Here is a 24653-nt window from a genome sequence, read left to right as displayed (position 1 = left end):
CAGATTTCTGCAAAACAACATATGCTAACCATTGCCTAGAATACTGATGGGCTAAATGTTTAATGAGCAACTTGGGCTTGCTTTTAAATTTGGAACTTAACTGTGGCTTCAAAAGACCAGCAAAATACCCCCCATAGGATTTATAAAATTCCTTGTGGGTAAAAGGAGAGCTGTGGTTCAGCCATTAGTTGTGGTTTACTGGCCAAATGAGGGCACAGAGGACCACATTTTTTCTCTTTTCTGCTTCTGGTCATGGAAGGGAAATGACACCGAAGCCCTGAACTCTCGGACTGCTAATCTAAAATTCAGTGAATGCTCCTGAAGAAGTTTCCTGGCGTGGGGTAAAAATAAGAAATTCCAGGTAATAACCTTTCTATGGGAGACAAAAGGAAAGTAAGAGAAACTTCAGTTACCAATGAAAATGTGAGTGTGAGTCAGATGCTGTTCCACTCAAGTCTAAGGGAGAACCGTGGCACTTCTGGTTGGTGAGAAACATAAAACTATCAAGTTTACTCTGAACTGCGTCCCTCTCTTACATGTATAATAATAATAATAATATATTATTATTATCATAACTCTATTTATGTATTGGTGACACTTTAATGGTTTTATAACTAAAAGGCGTAACTGGCTAGGCAAACACACACACACATCATGGCTTTCATTAACTTTGAAAATATTGGTTTTTCTCAAACAGGGGCTGATGATGCCAAATAGTCACTGTCTAACAGAGGTCACATGCCCAATTTCACACACATCTTAGGAAAAGAAGGACCAAAAAAGCTAGGAATAACCTTCAAATTCTCCAGAGTGACGTAGACATTACACATGAGAAACAAAATCTTAAATTTCACAATTAGATAATTATTTCTATCAATCATGCAATGTAACAAAGACTTAGAAGTCAAGCAGACGCAATGTGGGAAAAAAGATAACTAATTTTTTTTTTGAAAGTACAATTAATACTGCTTGTAAACCTTCAGTTATCCATGGTCACAATCACCAAGCGTAGCACCACTGCAGCAAAGGGAGCACTAAAAGACCAATGAAAATCCTGTGGCTGTTAGGCTTCTGTATAAACATCCCAAATTAAAAATTTTTCAGTAAGATCGTTCTGTAAAGGTAATTTAAAATTTCTCAACTTCAAGAAAAAGAAGCTAATTAAAATTTGCTCAAATGAGTAAGATGGCTCCACTATCACTGAGTGATGTTAAACATGCAAAGAAAAAATAGTGGCCAGTTCTACCTGAAAAGGGGTTATATCTCAATCTACTTTTATAGATTTATTAAAATTAAACTGCTTTAACAAACTTAAAAAAAATTTTTATATTATTTTGATACCTAACAACGTTTAGCACACATCAGATACTCAACATTAGTCTACTGACTGAAAGGTGCTCTTCCCTGGTTATGTTTGAATTAGCTTTTGTTGAATTATTGTAAGTTAAACTGCTTTAATAAACAAACATTTTAAATTTGTATTATTTTGGTACCTAAAGCAACATTTAGCACAGATCAGGTACTCAGTGTTAGTCTGCTGAGTAAGTGAATTTTGCTTCTAAATATATTTCTAATCAAGAATAGCCATATACATAGTAACCTAAATATACTATTTAGTTGATTTTGAGAAAAACCAAGGAGGAAAAGTAAAAACTTGACACTGTATGTAACCGAAAGACAGCAAGTAAACTCTTTTGGAAGAGACTACGTTAGTTCTATTTCCCAGCTGTCACTACTTGGACAGATGGCAAAGACTAAAGGTAATTTAGTCAGAATTAAGTAAGTACAATTAGGCAAACTGATAGTGATATAAAAAATTAAGACTGTCATTCGATCTAGAAGTGTCAAAGAAGCCATGTGCTTTCTTCGTTCAAAAATAATGAAGAGCCTCGTCTTTATAACCAGAGAACTACAGTGGGGTAATTCACCTCCAGCCAACAAGGGAATCTATAACCAGATCATACTAGAATGAAACCTCCCACATGCCCAGTGAATAGCTATAGTTAGAACACACTAGTTAACTATTTATCTGAATGATTTGGTGCAAACCCTACTTACATTAAAAGCACTGCCTTTCATTGTTTAACATCCTGGATTTTTAAGGTAAGTCATCTATTTAGGGTTTCATGAAACGTTCCAACCATTTAGGCTCTACGATCAGCACTTCGGTGTTCCTGACACTTCCTCACGTACTGCCTTCTTTTCGAATCTTTTTTTCGTCATCCAAGTTTTTAATTTCAATATATATTCCCTAGAGGCTGCCTTAAATGCTTTGCAGAACGATGTGGAAAGTGAATTAATGAAGCAGATCTACAGATATATACCAAAAATTTAAAACTCAAAACAATTCATGTTTTTTTAAATAGGCAGACTGGACATTTTCAAGGCTGAAAGATATTAGGAGATGCCCTGAATTCATTACTTAATCTACAAATATTTTAACTGCCTACTATGTCCCATGCATGGCCAAAGCCCTGGAGTTAGAGCAGTAAATTACGAAAAAAATCTTTATCCTCACGGAGCTCACACTCTATTCATCTGGCTCAGATCAAGTAAGACTTCCTGTTAGAAAATTTCAAGCTCAACAAAATCAAACAGTAGCACGTAAAATAAATTATTCCCACGAAAACTCAGACCACAGGCAAAATACTTACATAAATTCTGTCTTTACTGTATCGAACTTTGATATTATGGAGGAGTGTGGCTTCATTTAAATACATTAATGAACCTGAGATATAAAATTTGTGAATCATTAGATTTTTGAACAAAAAATAAAATAAAACAAAACTCTCTTAATCTGAATCACTTTGATTCAAGCTAAAATTCACCCGTTAGCTTACATTTAATTCCATCTTTTCCCTGGTACGTGTAAACCCCAGGGGCGCTGACTGTAAAGTATCAAGTTTACGTATATGTTATATATGTTACAGTAATATTTTTAATTTTAAACAATAAATTTCCAACGAGGTGAGTACATCTAGTGAGTACACATTAATGAAGGCTGGTTAAAGAACCAAGTACAGTTCAAGTGGGAAGTAAGTACTGCTTCAGACACTGCGTTTTAATATACTTTTGACACAACAAAGTGACAACACTAATCCCATCTGATGCTCAGAATTTTACAGAAGAAAACACAAAAGATAAAATTTTAGAACAGGACAGGCAGTGCTTCACAACTGATAAGACAAAGTAAGACTGCTGGAGAATTTATGTATGCCTTAATCCAGGATGTGCAGCTAACTGACAGCAGAATCAGGGTAGAAATCCTGTTTCTTCTACCGCTCCTTTACTAACAGTCTGACACTTTCTATTCTGCCAGCCCTGAATCCGGGGCTCCGTTTCCACGTTGGCACCGCACGCTCCAGCAGACAGACCCACTCCTCCCCCAGCCACTCTGCTTCCATTATCAGCACCACCATCTCATCAGTCATCTTCTCTGCAGACCTTAGTCAACAAAGGATCATCTTCCCTCTCCCTCCTTGCTCTAGACCCGTTTCCAAGTCTTTACACCGTGGAATCCAGGGTAACCCAGCACCAGATTCAGCATCGGCACCAAAATGAGCACACTCTGAGTCTCTGAGATGTGTCTCCTGTCTTTCCATCTCTCCGGCCCCAATCCCAGTCTAGGACTCATGACCTCTTCTGTAATCAGTTAGCCTCTTCCTTGTCGGCTGCCTCAGTCTCTCTCCCTCTCTAATGCAGACTCCTCAGCACATTAACCTAACTAGAGCCCTAATTAAATCTCTCTCCTCAAAAACAAAAACCAGTGGATCTCTGTCAACTACCAAAGTCCATATTCAAGTCTGATATTCACGGCCCTTAGTAAGCCTGCATTCAGCTGACCTCTTCATACAATTTTTCGTAACTCCCTTTGATGTGGTCTAACTTGTAGGCAGACTGAGCTATTCATCAAACTCAAATGTCATTCATGCATCTACATCTCTGGGTGTCAAAAATCTACCCATCCTTTGAGGTCAGTTCAAAGACTATCCCACAAATGACACTTCCCCATTCTCACTACCACCACAACTACTTTCTTCTCTGTCCTTTACATTTGAGTGCCAGCATCGTGATTTTAAGTTGGTGTATCTGATTTTGGCTACTAAACCAGATCCCCGAGGGCAGGGCCCTGCCTCAGCCATTTGCTTGCTTGCTTGATCCCTCACTGAAGTTGTGCGTGTGTCTACACTGTACGTTATGTCTAGCCTACACATCAACACCCAGCCAAGTCTGTCAAACGAGAGTCCCCTGCTTTTCCTGTCTCAGCGAAGACTGCCCCTGCCTCTACACTCGTACAGCGCAGCCAGCTCACTGTGCAAGGACGTGAGCCTCACTGCTTTTTGATGCCACTCAAGCAGGAAAAAAACAAACTAAGAAGTAGGTGGAGCCTCCTAACAGTTGAATGGCAGCTCTCCTTTGACGGAGGCAAGATCTGGAGAAGGCAGGTAGCAGAGGGGTATACAGTCTGGGTTTTGGTCGCCACCTCCCTTTCTCTACCCCTGCTCTTCCTCCACCCTCGTCCCCCAGGAGTTTGGTCTCTGTATTGTCTTTTCTTATCTGAAGCACAACACTGAAACACTCCCCCATCTCTCCCCTTCCTCTGGACCACCTGGTTCTATGATACTCCCTCTGCTTCCTTTCAGTAAGAATTCCCCATCCCACAACACAGTTCCCCTGAAAAGCTAATCACATACACCTACATGACATGTGAACGATCTCTTGCTCTCGCTTCTTTACCTCCCTACACCCTCACCGCCGAGCCTTCTCAGGGAGATCCGTTACTTAAACCAAATAAATCCCTACCTGTTGAAATATCTGCCAGTGACAATAAAAATTTGGATGGGATGGTCTTCCTCTTAAATGGTACTACTCAGACTACTCCACTTAAATGAAGACATGGAAAAGGAAAGACCGAAAGGAAAATATCTATGACCCTCAGTGTGGCAGAATGGGAAATGCTGTCTCAGTTGCCTTTGCATTTGAGGGTATGGCCTACAAATGTTCATAAGGGTCTCAGAAATAGCCTTCCACTGCCTGGAACTCCCTCCTACTCTCCCCTCCTAGTGGTCAACCCCAAGACTGCTTGGCTTGGCTACTTACATGCTATACTTTATGTGATCTGCTTGCCTTTTATGCCTAACTATTCATAGATTTAACTACACTTTATATTAAAGTTTTAAAAACAAAGATAAATAATAAAAGAATAAATATGTTTCTTTATAAATTCCATAAGAAGAATTTTTAGTGTAATTAATATGTACCAAGCACACCAAAAGTTGCTGTTGAAGACTGGGTATGACTTAATTATTAAATTCAGGGATCTGAGTAGGGAGTTAGCTGAGCATTTAAAATCCTGCTTATCTGCCACGGTTCTGATTCACTGAAAGAAAAAAACAGAAAAAAGAGCCCACGAACAACTTCAACATAGTAGATGTCAACCAGGTCTACAGTTACCCTGTTGTAGAAGTCGTTCCATTACTGAAGAAGGGATGGAACCAGGCAACTCTGGGGATTCTTTCCAATATTATAGTCTACATTATTTTCTAACTGATCATTCATGGAGATCATTACATGCCATGTAAATAACAGTAGCTTAAAAATCAGCACAAAAAATGCTTATTTTAATTACTGACGTCACATCCCTGAATTATTTTCCTATTCTGGCATTAATACTCAAGAGTCAAGTAAAAAGGCAAAATTAACATACTAAACTCCACATATAAAACCATCCACATAAAAAACCTAGAGCTAAGACTAGATAATAAATTCTGCAATATTGTTAGGGCATCATCGAAATCCTCTCCTGTCTCTGTTTCAACAGAACCTTTATCTCACAGTTCAGAAGGCTCTACAGACATCGGAACTACATGCCACTTTCACAGCCTCCACAGACATCACGCTGTTAACCATGACAGAGAGAAGAGGAAGGATTCTAAAAACATGCAGGTGAGACCCTAGGAAACAATGCCATGTGTCATCTGGCAGAGGACGGTGGTGTGGTGGGCAAAGAACAAGTAAGTGATGGAACCACTTTAGCTGGAAAACCTGTATTCTAAACTCAACAACCAAAGACGCATTAATGCTGTGGTTTCAGAAAGGGGACTTCAAGTGGGGCTGGACCACCAGAGGACAAGGACAGTTAACACCCTCATTAACATTCCTGCCGCGTGGCATCACCAAAGGAACACAGAAATCTACACTAAGACCAGGAAAGTTAAATGGTTAGACAAGTACATCAAGATGAAATAACCAAAGGGAAAGTGTTTTTAAATATTTAAGAAGTAGATTAAACAATAATTCAAAGCCATTCATTAGGTTTTACTACATGTGAACATATAAACCAAAAAAATTTTTTGACATATGAAAAGGACTGATTCCAATTCCGAATACCCTAGCAAGTTTTAACAGAAAAGCATTTTCTCTCTTATTCTGGATATAGTAGAATCTCATTCCTTTTTTTGGTTTGTTTGCTCTAATTGTTGTTCAGAAAAATATTATCCCATCAGATGAATTTTCCAGCAATCCTGGAAAGGAAGGGAGGTTCCACATTTTTTCTCAATCTCTCACACCTAATAATAACAGTTACCGTTTATTGAGAGATTGTTAGAGGCCAGGGACTGCGCCAAGCATTTTAACTCCGTCACTTCTAAGCATGAAATATTATTACTCCCATATGACAGAGGAGAAGCTCAGAGAGCAGATGTGAATCATCCCCAGGCACACAGCTTCCTAACAGCAGGGTCAGAATCTGAACTCAGGCTCTCCCATGACCCCTGGATTCCATGCTGCCCCGTCACATGTGGGATCTTACCCACTTACCCAAATGTGAACTCCAGAGAAAATCAACAAGGACAAAATATATTCCTTTCTCTTATCTCTGTTCTTTAAATGGAGACTTTTTAATGCCAGATAACTTTAATGAAAACTATGCACAACTGGACATGATTCTTAGATACTGACAAATAAAAAATGAAATAGGATTACCACTTAATCTTGAAAATGCAAAACTAAACATGGCCTGAGGCTCTGGATATAGTATTTTCTCACCAAAAATTCTAAGATAATTATAAGTCAAATTAATGTTGCACTTCAATGTTCTGAAATCAATTTTTTAGTTAGTACTTATAACATGGTATTTTTTTAATGTTTCCTTCAAACAGTAACATTAAATGGATCCTCCTGACTCAACCTCCAAATTATTGAACTACATATATGACTATAAAAATCATCTGATTCCAAATGAGGTTCAAAAAAACTCTTTTAAAACAAAAACACGAGGTCTTTAGTTCAGGCTTCAGAGTAAATTATTACTATTCCTCAAATTTACATAACTAAGATAACACAATTAAGACATTCAAGAGACTCTCACCAAAGTGCAAACGTGAGGCAATAACGCATCTGGGACTCTGGGGCTCCTGCATACACATGAACCTTCATGTCAAAAGGCTACATTTCTTCTAAACCAGTATAATGTGCCCAGGAATACAACCACTCATTGGTTTTTTGAAGCAACAGTGTCCTTTTCTATGATGAGAACTGTTTTTTAAGTTGACACTTACAGTTATCTTCCACATCTTTTTTACTGTCCTCTTCTGCAGGGAACACTTGGTTTATGAGAGCCAAAAATGTCTAAAAAACAAAACAAGAACTCATTAAAATGGAAGCTTATAAACAGTAAGAAAAATGAAGGAGCTTAATTGGTTGCGCACATTGTAATAATGGCAACAATGTGCTCTTCATTAAAACATAACACAAGATCTTACTATTTAACAAGTCGCTAACCCCAAACAGAGTAACTTTACTCGAATATACTATCCACTATTACCATGAACATGAAATCAATGGAAATCAATTTTTAAAAAATCCTGTGCCCTAATACTTAAAGTGGGACAAAACAAGAAGTATATTAATAGTAAATTTACATACGTATGCTATTTAGCAACTTTTTAAAAAATAAAAAATTTACTGTTTGTATATATAGCAATTTTATTGTTTCGAAAAGGAAAAAGTAACGTTCAATCAGATATACCAACAGACTATTATTTAATTAAAGCTACCGTCTGAGTAAAACATATTACACACAAAATTCCTGTACAGGGATGTGTCAAAAAATATCTACAGTATCCAGAACTATTTGGTCCGTAAAATTACAGATATCCATGAATAAGTCTGTATTTATTATATCGCTTAAATGCTACAGCAGAAATTCTAGAATTAAGATAGTATCTTGTAAGAAAGAAGAAATGATCTCAAATTACATCTAAAGAGAATTAAATGTTATCCATGCTGTTCTGGCAGTTATCCATACATTTGTATTTCTCAAACAATAACAATTACTCCTGTGAAGTTTCCGTCCATATGAAATAAATCTCTACGGAAAAACTGTTTGATTATTTTAGAATAGTATCTGTAGGTCTATTCACATACATATACACGCAAGAGTATAAGACAAGGCTACTGCTATAGTTTACCTAGTAAAATAAAATCCAGGCTGCTAGTGCCAACTCAATTCAAAGTCATACCTGAATTAGAAAACTTTATGCCCTGAACACCCTACAAGTTAATTATCTGGAGCCCAGTACACATGTTCTTAATGTTATAAATAAGGAAAGGCTTAGAGGATAAATCACAAAATTGGAACCAATCCATAATGTACAATGAAATATATTAATGGTAATATAAAACCACCCACAATTTATAACAATGGTCCTACAGGAAAATACGTTCAGAAATAATCACTAACAGCACAGATCTACATGCCAGTTTCACAGCCTTGGCAACGGGGCTGCGGATGCCCCAGACTCCAGGCGTTGGTTCTATCCTGTTCAGAGCCTCCAGCGGGTCAGACCTGGGGGAGAGGGGGGGGACGAAGAGTGCCGACAATGGGAAGGTTAAGCCCAGGACTGACAGGCCTGTAATGAGTCCTAAAGATGCTTCTCTCCTTCCTTCCTCATCCTCCAAGTTACCACCAGCCCCCATCTTCTTCTGCCCTTTACCACCTACTCAGTGAGAAAGAGGAAATCTGTCTCCTTAAGGCATCTGTTTTCTCTCAGAGGGAGGAGGCTGCTTCTCCTAGCAGGAGAAGACCACTGACGAAGCCCAGTGACATCCCCCACGCAGTAAACCCGGGGCACCGAGCCCCAAGACCACGGGGACAGACACACACGCCCCTGCGCTGGAGCCGGTTACAGCCAGTGGGGACAGGGGAGAAACATAAACAAAGGTCTTCAATGCAATAGCACAGGGGGCTAAGACCTTACACCGCTCCTCAAAGGGACGAGCCATCAACAGTAAACTCTATTGCCTGGGAGGAGGAGGAGACTGGGCGGAAGCTTTCATAAAGGAGATGACCTCAGTCAGGCTAGAGGGGTAAATCAGTATTTGCTAGATAAGCACAGGGCTGTGGGGAGTGGCACTCAGGGCAGAAAGAGTATTGTGAGCGATGCCACCCGGCACCCAGTACCACCTGGTTCCCGGTGAGGGCCGGGTAAACACCGGGGAGGGAGGACTGAAGGGGAGACAGACACACGAGACTAAGCGTGTGGCAACCATACGAGGGGCAACTGTCGGCTGACAAGAGGCAAGACTAGCAGTGCCAACAGGGAAGGGAAAACGTAGCCCCCTGAACGCCACGTATTTAGGGCTTGGGCCTGAAGACCAGGCAGCTGCCAGCATGGGATGTGAAATCAGTTGCGAAGTTCAAGATGGCACTGTTCACAGAACAAAAAATACTGGAAAATATCAAGATGCATCACACCCAATAAGGATGTTTCATTTGACCAACCCTGTCTCATCTACAAATATACACAGACACACAACACATATACATGCTGACGTGTAAAATCCATTTGCGTTCAATACGCCCACAGATAATTACACATACCCAATGCAATGCAAAATCTGTTTCTTATTGAATACACATGACAACTAATGCAATACAAAATCTACCTCTTATAAATACACACACAATACCTAATCCGATGCAAAAATCTATTTCTTATGAATACACACACGATCCCTAATGCAATGCAAAATATTTTCTTATAAACAAACATATACACCCACACACAAACCATACACATTCCTAATGCAATGTAAAATCTATTTCTCACCATGGGCCACAACTGAAAAACTATATAATATATATTTTGGGGAGGGGTAATTAAGTTTGTTTTTTTTTTCAGAGGAGGAACTGGGAATTGAACCCAGGACTTCATGCATGCTAAGAATGCACTCTACCACCTGAGCTATACCTCCCCCTGAAAAACTTGAAAAGGCATTGCTTCATCAAAGACATGCTCCCCATGAGAGCTAATCAGTCCCTCCTCTGTGCTTCTACTGTATCAGCAAACAGATCGGCCTGACTGGTCCACTGCTGATTTCCTTATGATTTAAATGCTGCTGATCTCAAGACCATGAATTATCGAGGCAAAAGACTGCTTCTCTTACAGATCTTTTTAACCACATGGTTCAAAAAAATGTGGGGGGGGGGGGGCAGGGAATTAAGACTCAAAGAAATCCCTGAATATTTGTTAACTTTCCAAAAAATTTTGTGAAAAGAAGTTTCAACTTTAGTTTATGCATAATCTACAGACGTATCAGTTTTCATGACTCTACAATTTAACTTTTAGGTGCTTTTATTGGTTCTATGTGTGGACCTGATTAAAACTAAAAACGCACAGTTGTAAGCACATAAAATATTTAAGATGTAAAAAAAAAAAGCATATACCCATAAATCAAGTGTCTTCTATGTCTGAACTGATTTTGTCACTTACGGATACACTTCTAGTCATGTGTAACAGACCAGAACTAGGAAATAATACTTTTCATTTTAGGCTTTTGATTTACTGAGCTTATGAAATATGTTAAACAAAAATGCAAAAAGACTCTGAAGGAGAATGAAAGGCTCACTGGATTTCTGTCACCTCAAAACATGCTACTCTGGCACGTTGACTATCAGAGTTAAAGGCCCCTGAGAAACAGCAGATGTAAGAAGGGCGCTCTGACCCTTTTTATTTCTGAGAGCAGGAGATAAAACTCCCACGTGGAAGGTGCCCTCCCTGTACCAGGAGGAAAGAGAACGTTCTTATCGCCAGAGGCCAGGACAAATCTGGACAAACGAACCCTGTCCTGTCACACTAACCCTTATCTTCCTAACCACGTCTCCACAATTTACCACCCCTAGCCCAAGCCCCTTTGTCTTATCGATTTTTCACGAACGTATTGTTTCTCTGTCCAAAAGATAGAAAAACTTCCTGCTCTGATCACTTCTTCAACTCTTCATTCTCTTGTGAAGGCTGCTGTGTACATGGAGAGATTTAATAAAAGTCGTATGCTTTCCTACTGTGAATCTGCCTCGTGTCAATTTAATTTGCAGGCCCAGCCAGAGACTCAAAAGAGGAGAGGGAAATTTTTCCTCCCCACAACCTCAAATATATAAAAATAATTTAGCTTCTTTTTCTTCTTTTTTTTTTAACATGTACTGAATTGTAAGTACAAAGAGGTCCTTGTTAATAAAAGGAACAACTAGAGACACTTTGTCTTTCGTTTCCTGAGGGTATCTTTAATTGGCCTCCTCTAACATGGCACATTATATATTATGCATTTAGGTTCCTGGGTTGTTTACAGTAACAGAATAGTTTCTCTGTGAAAAGGCCTCATGAGAGATCCACCTTGTTTTTCTAAGGTCCCCAGAAGGACGGCAGTCATGTGGCATTAGTTAACCATGTATCAGTAGGATGCAAATTATTCATGAACGTTTGCAGAGTCTAAAGTAAACAGAAATGACATCAACAAATTTCATCTAGTCAGAAGACCTGTTTCACAGGAGTGTTTATTATACTGAAAATTGTGAAGTTCTCCCACAAAAATAGACCTGACAGTCCCCATGAAGCCTGAAGAGAGTCCAGGTCCCTTTCTCCCTAAACTCCCACTTTGTTATACTGTCTAGTCTATGTCTAAGCATAAAAAGAAATAGATAGCATGTGTACAAAATTAAAGTATGCTTTTATGTTTTAAAAAGGTACCATTATAACAAAAATAATAATAGATGGCTATGTTTAAGACTTCAGTATCTTTAAATATATTTATTCTAATAACATACTAATAAATTTAAGTAAATAAAAAGCTTTTAAAAAAAGAATTAGCTAGAAGCTAAAGCAAAAAGCCAAACTTGATGACAGAGCCCCATTCACTTTTCATATTTTTACTTCGTAACACGTTGAATGCACCACAGATACATATTCATAACTTCAGTAATATGGCATAAGAAATAAAAATGTTATTGTTTATATTTTGTCATATAGCTGTTTCTTAAGAACATGGTAATGAAAGGCTCACTAAATTTCTGTCTGATTTTATGACAGGACACCATTTTCCCCCTAGGCTATGCACTTCTGATTTACTCAAAAAACTCAGTAGAAAACTAAGATTCACTTACCAGAAAACTGCTTCCCCCTACTTCATTAAGAAGGGAGACACTTACAGGAAGAAGTCAAATTTTGAAATCTTTCTGAGAAGCTCACCTTGCCTTTCTGGTTCAAGGGTTCAATTGTTAAGCTGTCAGGGCCAATGTCCACAATATTGCCCATCTGAAACCCCTCCGTAGGGTGTGGCGCCCAGACGGGCTTTCCATCCTCCATTTTTGAAGGGAGCGATCCACTGTCACCTGTTTCAAAGGCACCAACAGAGCAACGTGAATAACTTGGGAAACAAAAAAGTAATAACACACCTTTTTCTTAAGGGAACATGAAAATCACAGTTCACAGAAACACACCCATAGCCCTGCACAGGAAATCCAGCCCCTGCCATCCTGCTGCATCTGCCCCCCTTTGCTGCCTTCAGGGAAGAACCAAGCAGAGGCTGCTCCCCCGGCAGGTGACACCTGCTCTGCCACTGCTTCCTTCAGTCATGACAGCCGTGGACCGCACACTGAGCGGCACAGAAATAGAGAGCAACCTGTTGCCCACTGTAATTTACAACAGCGCTCCTTTTTACTACCTAAAGAATTCTGGATTGCACAATAAAATTAAACAGTCTTCTCAGGAACAGATGTTACTGTGTGGAGCTAGCCAAGAGCTGAACAATAAGTCTATTTTAGACCTGAGGGATAAAAATGAGAGATGTGGGAGGTTACTTCCTCTGGGAAATTCTCCCTGACGATCTGAGACTACAGGGATGCCTCGCCCACATGTTCCCTACAGGGATCCCCAGAGAACCACTCAGCACACTGCTTTTGTTGTTTTCTTTCTTACGGAGGTAAAACGCACCTACGGTGAAATGCACAAGCTGATGAGTTTCCACAAACAGGTCTGTAACAAACACCCCAGTCAATATGCAGAACGTTCCCATCGCACCAGAAAATTCCCTCCTCTGGTCAATCCCTGCCCCACCGCAGGCATCCACTGCTCTAGTTTCTATCATCAAGTAGTCTCTGCCTTTTCTTCAACTTTACATAAATGAAGTCACATGGAACACATGCTTTTGTGTCTGGCTTATCTCACTCAACAAAATGTTTTGATGTTCAACCATGCTGCTGTGTATACCAGCACGCTGAGTGACACACCACAGCGGTCCACCTACTGTCCTGCAGACGATCATCTGGGTTGTTTCCAGCTTTTGCCCATTGTGAATTCTAGTCTTGTATTCAAATATTCCTAGAAAGCTGCTTTCACGCTTGGCATTCTCAGATCTAACATTTACAGCTCTGTCTTTTGATAGCATCCCAGAGGGTTCATAACATATAAAATATTTAACGAGCTTGGATTCTGTGAGACTAACATGTAACAATGAATCTGCTAATGGGTGACCCCAGGTGTCCTACTTTCAGCACCATGAAGGAAGTTATTTTTCCTCACTCATCTACACTTCAAGAAGATGCATGGGCCATGACTCTCCTCTTGTGTGGCATTCTCAAGTTTGGGATTTCCCACATGGATGCTTCATCCAGTCTAGTCTCTCATCAAAGACAAGGACGTTGGGTATGTAGTTCAATCAAAAAGCTGCAACTGCTGGCATGCCTGTAGTGTGCTTGCTGGTTGAAGTCTTCCACACCGTAGTTACACGATGGGATCTGCTTTTCCCCAAGGAGCAAATGCTATGATGTTTAAGTGCAATTCTGAGTTAAGAAGTTAACGGAGGATCCTCCATAGAAGTGAATCAGTAACACTGCTTCAGATTTCATTACTGCACCTACATGTACACACTGTCCCTGGATAATTATATTTAGTCCCATGGCTCGAAACAGAACCTGTATGTAAGTGATGCCCACGTTTATTTCTCCAGCCTGTAACACCACTGAGTTCCCAGAAGTTTACTTGCATGCTGGACACCCCCTCCTGGAGATATTCAACAGATGTCACAGTGTCGTTATTATATTATTACTCTGTTCCACCACATTCCTTCTATCAGTAAAGGCCCCGAGAACACTCAGTTCAAATCAAACCTGGAGTCATCCTCAATTTTTCCAGCTCCTTCCAAATCCCTACCACCCCTCAAACCTGTCGGCTCTACCTCCCAGAATTATCCCAAATCCACCCACTTCTCTGAATCTCCTCTGCCATCCCTGTCAAAACCAACATGACCTTTGACCAGGACTCCTGTAATTAACTTAGCTGCCTGCTCCTACTCTTGCTGATATGCACAGATCACCAGAAATCCTACTGAAAGGTATCTCTGATCGTGACATCAGGGCATGGACTAGTGCTCTTTGTGTCTCCCAGGCCCAGCACGGAGCAGGCAACTCAACATTCACTGAGGGAATGAATGAACTGTTCACAGTTTGGGAAAGGAGACGGCAGCCTAGAAAGAGCTGAAAGGTCTAAAAAACCAGGCTTGAAATGAAGCTCCACCACTGTCTGACTAGCTCTTAAGCAAGTTACTTAATCTCTCTGATCACTATCTATACCCTTCCCCATAAGTGATAATATCACTTACCTTACAGAATTGCTATGAGGATTAGGTGACATAAAATTAAGATCCCCATTCTAATGGCACCCAACGGATGCCAGTGACACCTCTTCCCCTTGTATTCCCCCATATCCCTTGTTTGAAGCCACCAGTAATTTCCAGAAAATGGTCTTGTGGTCGTTCTAAATACAAAGGGAAATTACAGAGCAGTTATGAAGGATTATTTAAGAATAATTAAGTATCTGGGGGAAAAAAAAATCACAGTAAAGCAAAACCCCCTAAGTCCAAAAAAGAATGGCAAATTTCCTTGAACTATCTGAATTGTTTTCCCATTTTGAATCATTTGACACAGCCTCCTAGTTAGGATAACAGATTTAAAGGCACGTGTCGAATTTTGCTCCTTCCAACCCCTAGATCCACGGTACGAAGATTCTTTAAAAAGAGATCAGTCCACCAGGATGGGGGCAGCCCGAGAAGAGAAAACAGCAAACACATTCTGGAAGCTGGGAAGCAACCAGCTGGGAGGCAACCGACTTAGCAAATCCGAGAGCCCGAATCCCAGTCGGGAACAGAGAAGAGGAAGATAACCCACATTTTACCACTGACTCTCAGAAGACGTAAGAACTAGAGCACACAGTTCTCCTAGAAGCAAGCTGTACAGAGGGGTCCAACGTAAGGAAGACCAGGTGAACGTTGCTTAAGACATTTCCTCACACCAACCACACACACTCCATACCGCTGGGCGTGCACACACCTCCTCCCTCAGTACCACCCTCACAGGAGCCTGGACGTCACTCTCTGAAGATGACAGAGGGTCTCTGGAGTAAGACATGCCAAGAACAGCTGAGGGTATGCATCCCAGAAGCGCCACATGCAGACAAACGCCCTCTTCTTGACCAAACGTTACGAGGCTCCTCTGAGCCTTCTTGGCCTTCCGTGTCCATCCTGTCCTGCAGGTGGGCCTGCAACAAGCCAGTTTTAGCAAGAATCCTGCTAAGCTAGTTTACAGAAATTCTCCCACCCTTGACACTGATCGAGTTCCACGTCGTCTACCTCTGATGTATAAATCCCTTATCAGCCTTCAGCAAGAATCCCATTCAGTCAGTTTAGCAAGAATCCTCTACCCTTGCTGTTTCCTCAAGTTACTGTGCATCCACTGACCACCCCCGCCCCCGCCTCCCGACTCTGCTCACTGGCTATAAACCCCCGGCTGTCTTTTCTGCATTCACAGTGGAGCCCAATCTCTACCCCTGACTGTAATGCCCCTTGTTACAGACTGAATGCATGTGTCTGCGAGGGGCTGAATTGTGTCCCCCCAAATATTCGTATGTTGAAGCCGTAACCACTCCTACTCAAGTGACTGTATTGGGAGAGGGGGCCTTTAGGAGGTAATTACGGTTAAATGACATCATAAAGGTGGGATCCCAATCCAACAGGATGATAGCCTTACAAAAAGGGAGAGAGAGACACCGCTCTACTTGAACGCACACACTGTGAGGACAGGCCAGGTGAGCAGACAGCAACACTGCAGCATCTGAAAGCCAGAGAGTCCTCACCAGAATCCGCCCCTGTGGGCACCCTGACTGCACACTTCCGGTCCCCAGAACTGTGAGAAGTGCCTGTTGGCTAAGCCACCCGCTCTATGGTATTTTATTACGGCCACCCAAGCCAAATACACTCCTACAGCAACAGTCCTGAATATAAAGTTCTCTTTGTCATTTTCACAAGAGTCAGAATAATTTTCCTTTAAGAACATAACAGCAGAAGTGAAATATTCACTAGAAGGCATAGAAAAAAAAGCCGAGGCAATTTTTCAGAAAGTCAAGGAAAAAAAAAAGAGACAGAAAGCAGGGGACGAAAAAAGAAGAAACGGAAGGAAAAAAGATACAAAAATGATACAAGAAAAAAGATTCAGCATCAAAATACCAGGAAAAACAGACATCCTGCCATGTCAAAGCATAGAGGGGAGAAAGCTCTGACATATACAAAAAAAATTCACCAGAACTGAAAGGCATGATTTTCTCGAGTCTAGTCAAAATGCCAAGTCCTCAACACAGCACCCAGAAAAACACAAACAGGAAGACACCATGTCAAATTTCAGAACACCGGAAATAAAGAAAAGATGCTGCACGTTTCCAGAGAAATGAGAGGAAAAAGGAGGAAAAAACATGACTCTTATGCAAAGGATCATGAATCAAAATGGCTTCAACAACACTAAATGCAGGAAATCAAAAGAAAAATGCCTCTTACTAAAATTCTGAAGGAAAATGATTTCCAACCTAGAACTCAGTGCTTAGGCAAATTACCAGTCCGGACTGGGGCAGCGTGACCCCAGGAAGAGTCACGTTGAGCGCTGTTACTAAACACAGCCACTGCCTTTGAACCAGGTCAATCCGGCCCAGGTTCTGGTCTGAACCTATCTTACTGTAGCTCGGTGCTGACGATGTGACTTGTGCCTGGAGAAACTGCAAACACTCACTCCTCCCCTCTATTGAATTAAATATTATATTCTATTGAGTGTAAGGTTTTCACTACTAGAATCACATTTCTTTTTAATAAGGCTTCATTTGATTATTTTTGCAATCCTAATTATTCATAACATAAACTGCCTTTCATTAACGAAGTCTGATTTATTCATTCCACAAAAGAACATTCTTTTAGACATGTTACTGTTTGTTTCCAGAAGATCACTCAGAAAACCCACACAATTAACACTCAGACATATTAAGCATCTCTGCACATGAAAAGCCCTCAAGCAGGTGCCACTGTCCTAGAAACCATAAACACACTAAAGGCTGACTACACATGCCTTGTAGGAACATACCAAAAAAAAAAAAAGAATAAGAAAGCACTGGAGCTGGCTGAGCAGATTTAAAATGCTTGACATTCCTTAAGTTATTCAAGAAAACAGAGGGGATGCTCTACAATGCCCCATCATCAACTGAAAATGATCTAATTTTTAGGACTTAACTGACAACTGGTATTTTTCTAAGCAAGCAGTACAGTAATCAATAGAAACAAGCTGCAGAAGGCAAGCTGTAACCTCTCAGAGGGGCTGTGCTAACTTCTCATTTAGTCTTTGTTGAAAAGCAAGCAGCACATCACCAAGAGGCTCCCCGGGGAGCAAATACTGGAGGCGAGAGTGACAAGTACACAAACATCCAGATTTCCTTTTTCTCTGCAACTCATGATGATCCCGGCAGTGACCGTGTGCCACGAGCACAATGTGTGGGTCCACAAAACGGGGGCCATCACCTGCTATGTCACCATCGCCTTCCAAGATTACCCCTTTAAAATTATAACTGTGATATATAACCATGCCTTATACTTTACGGGCAAAGGCATTAGAAACGGAGCACTAGCTCAAAGTAATTTAGAGTTGGGCTGAAAGAGCTGGAATAAGATACCAAAAAGGAAGGAAGAAGCGTTAAACAGGGCAAGAAGAATCCTTACAAGACTGCCTTCCACAGTCATTCATTCTGTAAACTATTATTTATTTAACCTCCTATTATATACCACATACTGCGAGGTGCTAGGCATAGAAAACCAAAAAACAGTCTGGCCTCATGCAGCTCTTAACAGGAGAAAGATCACTCGGAATAAAGCAGTAAACAAAAACTGGCAAAAACCCCCGCCCTCCAGGATCTTAAATTCTAGCTGGGGTACGAGAGTGGTGCAGATGTATCAAATTTGCCTTTTAAAAAGACTACTCTTTCATCCGGCCGGGCCCTGGCCCTGCTGATCAAAAGAATGTCATGGGTACCTTTGGCACACAAGCTTTACACTGGCAACTTCTCTCCTCCGTGTCAGTGTGTCCTGAACACTATTACCTTCCCTGGTGTTCAGACACTGTGAGAAAACTGGGTGCCGGGTAATAGCTGACCACGGCTGGTTTTGTGTGTACCTCGCACAATTCTTTCTTGGGCATTTCAGTTCCATAAGAACTTACCAGTACACTAAAATTCTCCAAAATATTTCAGCAGATTTCCCCTTAGCCACTAAACTACTCTTTAAAACATCTTCCAAGAAAACATTTCCAAGTGAATCTCGGAACTCCTAGTTGTAAAGGATGGGCGTTATTTAATGGCTATGATGTTGTACTGTGCATTCATTAAACATTCGTATTAAAATTTATTGCAAATGTCTTGGTTTTGTTAGCAATAAACATCCATTAAGAATGGGGAGAAAATACCTACCACTAAATCCAAACTCCTGACAAAGAAATAAAATAAGAAAACATCTCAAGATAAAATCTAAAAGTTGACTACCTCAATTCAATTAAGAAGTAATTTCGGTATTCTCTCACTTATTTTTTTCAATGATTATTTATTTATCGAGCACCTACTAAGTGCCAGCTACTGTTCTAGGTGCTGATACTGGTGAGAAAACACAGAGCTCTAATGGTTTTCAGTCTGAGACATAAAAAAGGAGGAAAGTCTAGGCTGCCTGTGACACTCCATCTAATCTTAATGGCAGTAGGTCCAGCTGATCACAGCCATGGTCCTAGTGGATGACAGCTTTTACGAAGCTTATATTGTACTTTGAAAGATAAAATCTTGGAAGGACCAACGTATCCACTGATGTTTAAAGCTAAGCCCATGACCACGTGATACTTAGAAACAGCCTTCGAACACCACGGCTAACTTTAGCTTAACTAGTATAGCTAAAATTAACTTGCTAACAAAAAAGAGGGTAAAAATTAAAGCAAATATTTTATTAATAAGTTTATTACATGGTTACTAAATATTTCAGATATTGTAATAAGACGATCTGAAAACTGATATAGCCAAATGACAGCAAAATACATATAATCTGAATTATAAAGAATCAGTTATATGATTTTCTTATAGACTTTCAGAGAAGAAATCAAACTATATTTAAGATATAAACTCCTACTTCAATTACAATTACAATTACTATTTGAAATTAGATATAATTCAAATAACACACGCTGGCAACCGATACTAAGAGAATCTGGCCAAAATGTAGGTCGTTTTACAGAAAACAGTATTCTTCAGAGACTAAACATCCCAGTTTACTTCAGAAGCTTCAAAATTTCTTTCACAGATGTTAAAATACCAGGATATAACAGCCAGGAATTAATTTATGCCAGGCGATTTACAATTTCCATACCCTGTGACTAACCCTACGTACCACCCGATGGTTACACCCAGAACTTCCCTGGATAATTAGTCCTGGATTTAAAAGTTACTTCTTAAAAGTTGTTGTTGGTCTTTCAAAAAAAGGAGTTTGTAAAAGACTGAAGACTTTTTCATTTTCTCCACCAAGGGATGATGTTAGTCTCCCAATAAGTGGCTATTGAAAAGAACAACCAAATTTCAAGAAACCAAGTTGGACCTCAAACCAAAGAAATGCCTTTTCTGCAAGGGGACCCTGCCTGTCTACAATGGCCCCATCTGCTCACACTGAAAGACAGCAGGCCTTGGTCCAATGCTGCTCAGATTTTTCAGGAGCTTAAAGATCTGCATGTGAGCAAAACTACAAACCAGACTGTACACTGTCATTAATCAAGGTGACAAGAAGTCTGAACAATCCTTAGTCCTTCAAACAATTCTGTGACATCTCTGGCATTTGAACTCTCCTAAAATGTCCCAAAATAGAAGCTGAATATTGGGGAGGAGGGTGTGGCTCAGCGGTAGGGGGCATACTTAGTATGCGCCAAGTCCTGGTTTCAGTCTCCAGTGCCTCCTTATAAAAAACTTATTTAAAATAAAAAAGCATGCTAAAAAAAAAAAATAAAAACTCTTTTAAAAAGTTGAGTATTTTCACCGAAGAGCAGCATTTTAAGAGGTGACCCTAAGTCCAGTTCAATTCAGGCCACACAGTTCTGAGGCAGGAACTCAAAGAAACAACAAAATTCCCAACTGCTATGATCAGGAGGAATAAACTCGGAGAGACACAAATAAAAAGGACAGGTGGGAGGTCTTGTTTCAGTGTAATTTCTATCATCCTTTCATAAATGAGCCAGCATCGCGTAGGATATTCAATGACGCTCTCATGTCATTATAAGACTAAGGGGTTTTTTTTAGCTCTACTAAATTGGGTCGTGTGTGCGTGTGTGGGCACATACATCACACAAAATGGGAACAGAAGACAAAGTGACTTTTCTCCTCACAGCTGGTACAGAGCTCAATTCAGCCGGTCAAAGGAAACCACAAAATCCCGTTTCACAGACCTTCGCCATGTACCTGGCATTGCACTAAAACACTCTAACATGCTATCTCAGTTAATTTTAACAACTCCAAGAGGGAGCTACCATCTCTGTTTTGAAATTGAAGTTCAGAAGTCTGGACAAGTTGCCCAAGAAGATATGACTAAGAAATGAGTGCAGAGGCAAGATTCGAACCTGTGTGACCCCAGTCCAAACCCATCTCACTGCGCTGCGTAGCTCTGCCCCATCAAGCTGCATGTGCACACTGCCGGTCCATGTCTGTCACCAGGTCTGGAGAAACCCCTCGCTGGATGTTACCATGCTGTCCTAACCTATTTATTTCATGGCATCAGAAATAAATGAGGTCTAAAAGACATGTAAAGGCTTTATGAACACCCTCTTATTCCTTCTTTCATAAACATTCAAACGTTAATTATTTCTTATTTGTTAAGTCCCGATTTGGATTGGGGTTTAAATCCTTCAATGGGTAGAGATTACAAGGAAGCACAAACTAGAGCTTCCTGGCTCAGGTGAACATGATGATGCGTGGAGTTGATTCTGTCTTCCAGTCAGTACTGCATTTAAAGGACTAGCTGAGTGTCAGAGAGATAGTCAAGAGCACTGGAGGTTTTCGTTGGAATTTTTCATTTTATCGATTCAGTTCTAAGATATTTTTATCATTGTTTCTTTTCTTACTTGACAAATCAATTAAATTATGCAATAAGAGTGTTCAGACAGTCTACAAAATGAGAAACAATCTTTTCAAATTTCTTTTCAAGTTCAATTTACTTTACTTCCAACCTCACGCTGCAACATGCTTGAAGATGGTATCTACCAAACTACTCTGTAAAAATTCAAATACTCCTCCAGCTTTCACTACCACATCTACTTCCCACTCAGCAACTGTGCCCATACATTCTGCTTTTCCGTCCATTTCGAAGGCCCAATGATCCTTCCCCTGAGGCCATGCAGGCAGTGCTGGAGCAATGTCTACCCTTACTTCTTCCTCTCCTGGTCCTTCTCTCATCACTGACTTTTCCCTTCACAGCTGGACTACTCCCTCTCACTGTCCACACTCACTGCCTCTCTTCTCATCCTCTCGAAGCCATTCCCATCAGACCTACACCCTCCCCCTGCAGGATCACCAGAGACCTCCTCCACACAGTCAAACCCCAGGGTCAGTCTTCTGTCCTCATCTCACCCAAATACGAAGTACCAAGTGGCCATCTAACGGAGCTGGGTACCCCCCCTCCTCGAGGCGTGCTTCGTCACAGACTTCAGGACCCCTCCCGCTCCCAGTTTGCTCCCCGCATTGCCTCGACTCCTTTATGGGCTCCTTTGGCTGGACTCTCCTTACCTTTTCAACATCAGAAATCCTTGCGGAATCAATCCTGGAGCCTCTTCTCTGTCTACTCTCATCTCCTTGCTTGTCTCATCTAGTCTGAAAGCTTTAAATTAACCAAATGCCCAAATTTCTATCTCCAGCTGACTCCTTTCCCCTGAACTCCAGACCCCTAGAGCTCAGGGCGTACTCAACCTCACGTCTTAGGAGACCGACAGCCATCTCCAACTTAGATCCTAAAATGGCCTCCTACCTCCCCTTGTACATGTCTTCCTCTCTTGGCCCTCCTCAGTGAGTGACTATTTCACCCTTATTCTTGTCCATGTCAAAAATTCTGAAGTCATTCTCAACTCTCCTCTTCCTCTCCCATTCTACAGCCAGGGCTTCAGCAAATCCTGTTGGCTGTATCTTCGAACCATGTCCAGAAACTGAACAGGTCTCACCATTTTCATCTCAGCCTAGTCCACGTGGCTTCTCACTAAGATGACTGTGGAGGCTTCTGACGGCTTCCCTTCCTCCCGCCTTGCCTGCAGTCAGTTTCTCAGTACAGCAGCCAATCTGACCCCTGTATGACTTAAGTCATGTCATGTCTCTGCTCAGCACTCTCCAAATGCCTCCCGTGTCACTCACATAAAAGCCTAACTCTTCCCAGTGGCCCGCAAGACCCCTCACAAACTGCCTTCCCTGCCTCTAAGCCCACTGATGCTGTCCCCGCCTCTTCTCTTCCTCTGACTGTACTTGATTGGTGATAGTCTCTGTGCTGTTCCTTGAACACACCTGCATTTATTTCGGGTCTCTGGCATTTATGGATGCAATCCCTCTGCCTGAAAGAGAATTAAAAGAATTCAAACTAACTTTGGGTGGGGTGGTGGAGAGAATCACTAAAGTGATATCCAAATGCCGGGGTGGGGTGGGGCGTAGTCAGAAAACCAGTGCTGCAAGGCTGCCCCGAAGCGCAGTCAAGTGGGTAAGGTTAGTCCACACCACCTTCTCTTCCCTCATCTTTTCCCCATCTGAGAATACTAACGTAGGTCCCAAAATAGGCAAAAATCAAGACTCTTAATTCCTTGAGATGAATTTGCTTCCCTTATTAACTGCCTAGGGCTAACACTTTTTTAAAATATTAATTTGAAAATTTCAAACACTGATGATATTCACTGTGGTCACATTGCTCCTCTGGATCTATCATCCTTGTCCGTCTCCCGCCTACAAACATCTCTGTTCTTCCCTGGCCATGGTGTTCCATGTAAATAAGAGACCAAAGTAAAACACCCTCACGTGCGAGCATTCCAACAGGACTACTTTGACAGGTTGGCTGAAGTCAACCGGGTGCCTAGACTTTCGGGAGAGAGGGCAACTTAAGCTTGATCTTGAAGGTCCAAGAATTTCAACAAATAGGGAATTACGGAGAGGTAATCTAGAAAAATGACACAGCTGAAGGAGAAATTCAAAAATGTGAAACTGAAACTGGACGGTGTTATTGAGAAGGAGAAGAAAGAAAAAGATGGAAAGGCAAGTCCGTGCCGAAGCATAAAGGGCCTTAACTCTTAATTCTTTAGTCTACAGGCAATGGAGAGCCATCAAATTAGATCTGTATATTAGAAAGGTCACTGTGTTCTGGTAGAAGAGACTGTATGTAAGAATCCAATATGATGAGGAGGGGAATGAAAATTAGGGCAATATCAGAGAGAATAACGAAATGGGACAGATACCAGAGAGCAGTAAATAATTAGTGAATGCGTGAACAAGCAGACAGAACAGGTTTGGTAACTGACTGGGCATTTCAAACAAAATTAAAAGAAAAATTAATATCATGAGAAATGTAATCCCTTGTGTATAAAGACTGTTAATTGGCCACTAACTGTATGAGACTTTGTCTCATGAATCTACTGAACAACACATTTAGTGCAGCAATCATCTTTTAAAGTCACTGTTCAGCAACTCGGTTTTTCTGGTTGTTTCCATCTGTGGGACTGTAAATATCCACAGATCAGAAATATTCAAGACCTGCCATCCCATTCAGCACTGCACACGAATGTGCTGGAGAAATAAAACCAAGGAAACAGAGTAACATAATAGACTCTCAAAACATGGATGAAAATACAAAGCTTTACCAAACAGCCGGCAACGTTTAGGTGAGAGTTAGGTTTCTCAAAGGTAGACTTTGATAAAAAGCATAAATAGTCAAATAAATCAAACACTGTAATAGGGATTTCTCTGAGCAGAAAAATC

General features: G+C 40.9%; 1 protein-coding gene across 2 annotated transcripts in view; it reads right to left on the bottom strand.

Annotated features, from left to right (window-relative positions):
* MYO6 (myosin VI) overlaps positions 1 to 12667 on the bottom strand; it is a 79992-nt gene extending 67325 nt beyond the window's left edge. For both annotated transcript variants that reach the window (XM_031680271.2, XM_031680272.2), the window contains exons 1-3: positions 12525 to 12667; positions 7560 to 7629; positions 2655 to 2728 (exon numbers count right to left, since the gene is read on the bottom strand). In XM_031680271.2, the coding sequence (XP_031536131.1) occupies positions 2655 to 2728; positions 7560 to 7629; positions 12525 to 12641 (261 nt within the window). In that variant the 5' untranslated portion in view covers positions 12642 to 12667. The remainder of the gene's footprint in view (positions 1 to 2654; positions 2729 to 7559; positions 7630 to 12524) is intronic.
* Positions 12668 to 24653: the final 11986 nt, after the last annotated feature.

This window comes from Vicugna pacos, chromosome 8 (assembly GCF_048564905.1).
Source record: "Vicugna pacos chromosome 8, VicPac4, whole genome shotgun sequence".
NCBI classification, from domain to species: Eukaryota; Metazoa; Chordata; class Mammalia; order Artiodactyla; family Camelidae; genus Vicugna; species Vicugna pacos.
The sequence above is the reverse complement of the archived record's forward strand: the minus strand, read 5'-3'. Positions and strand labels throughout refer to the sequence as shown.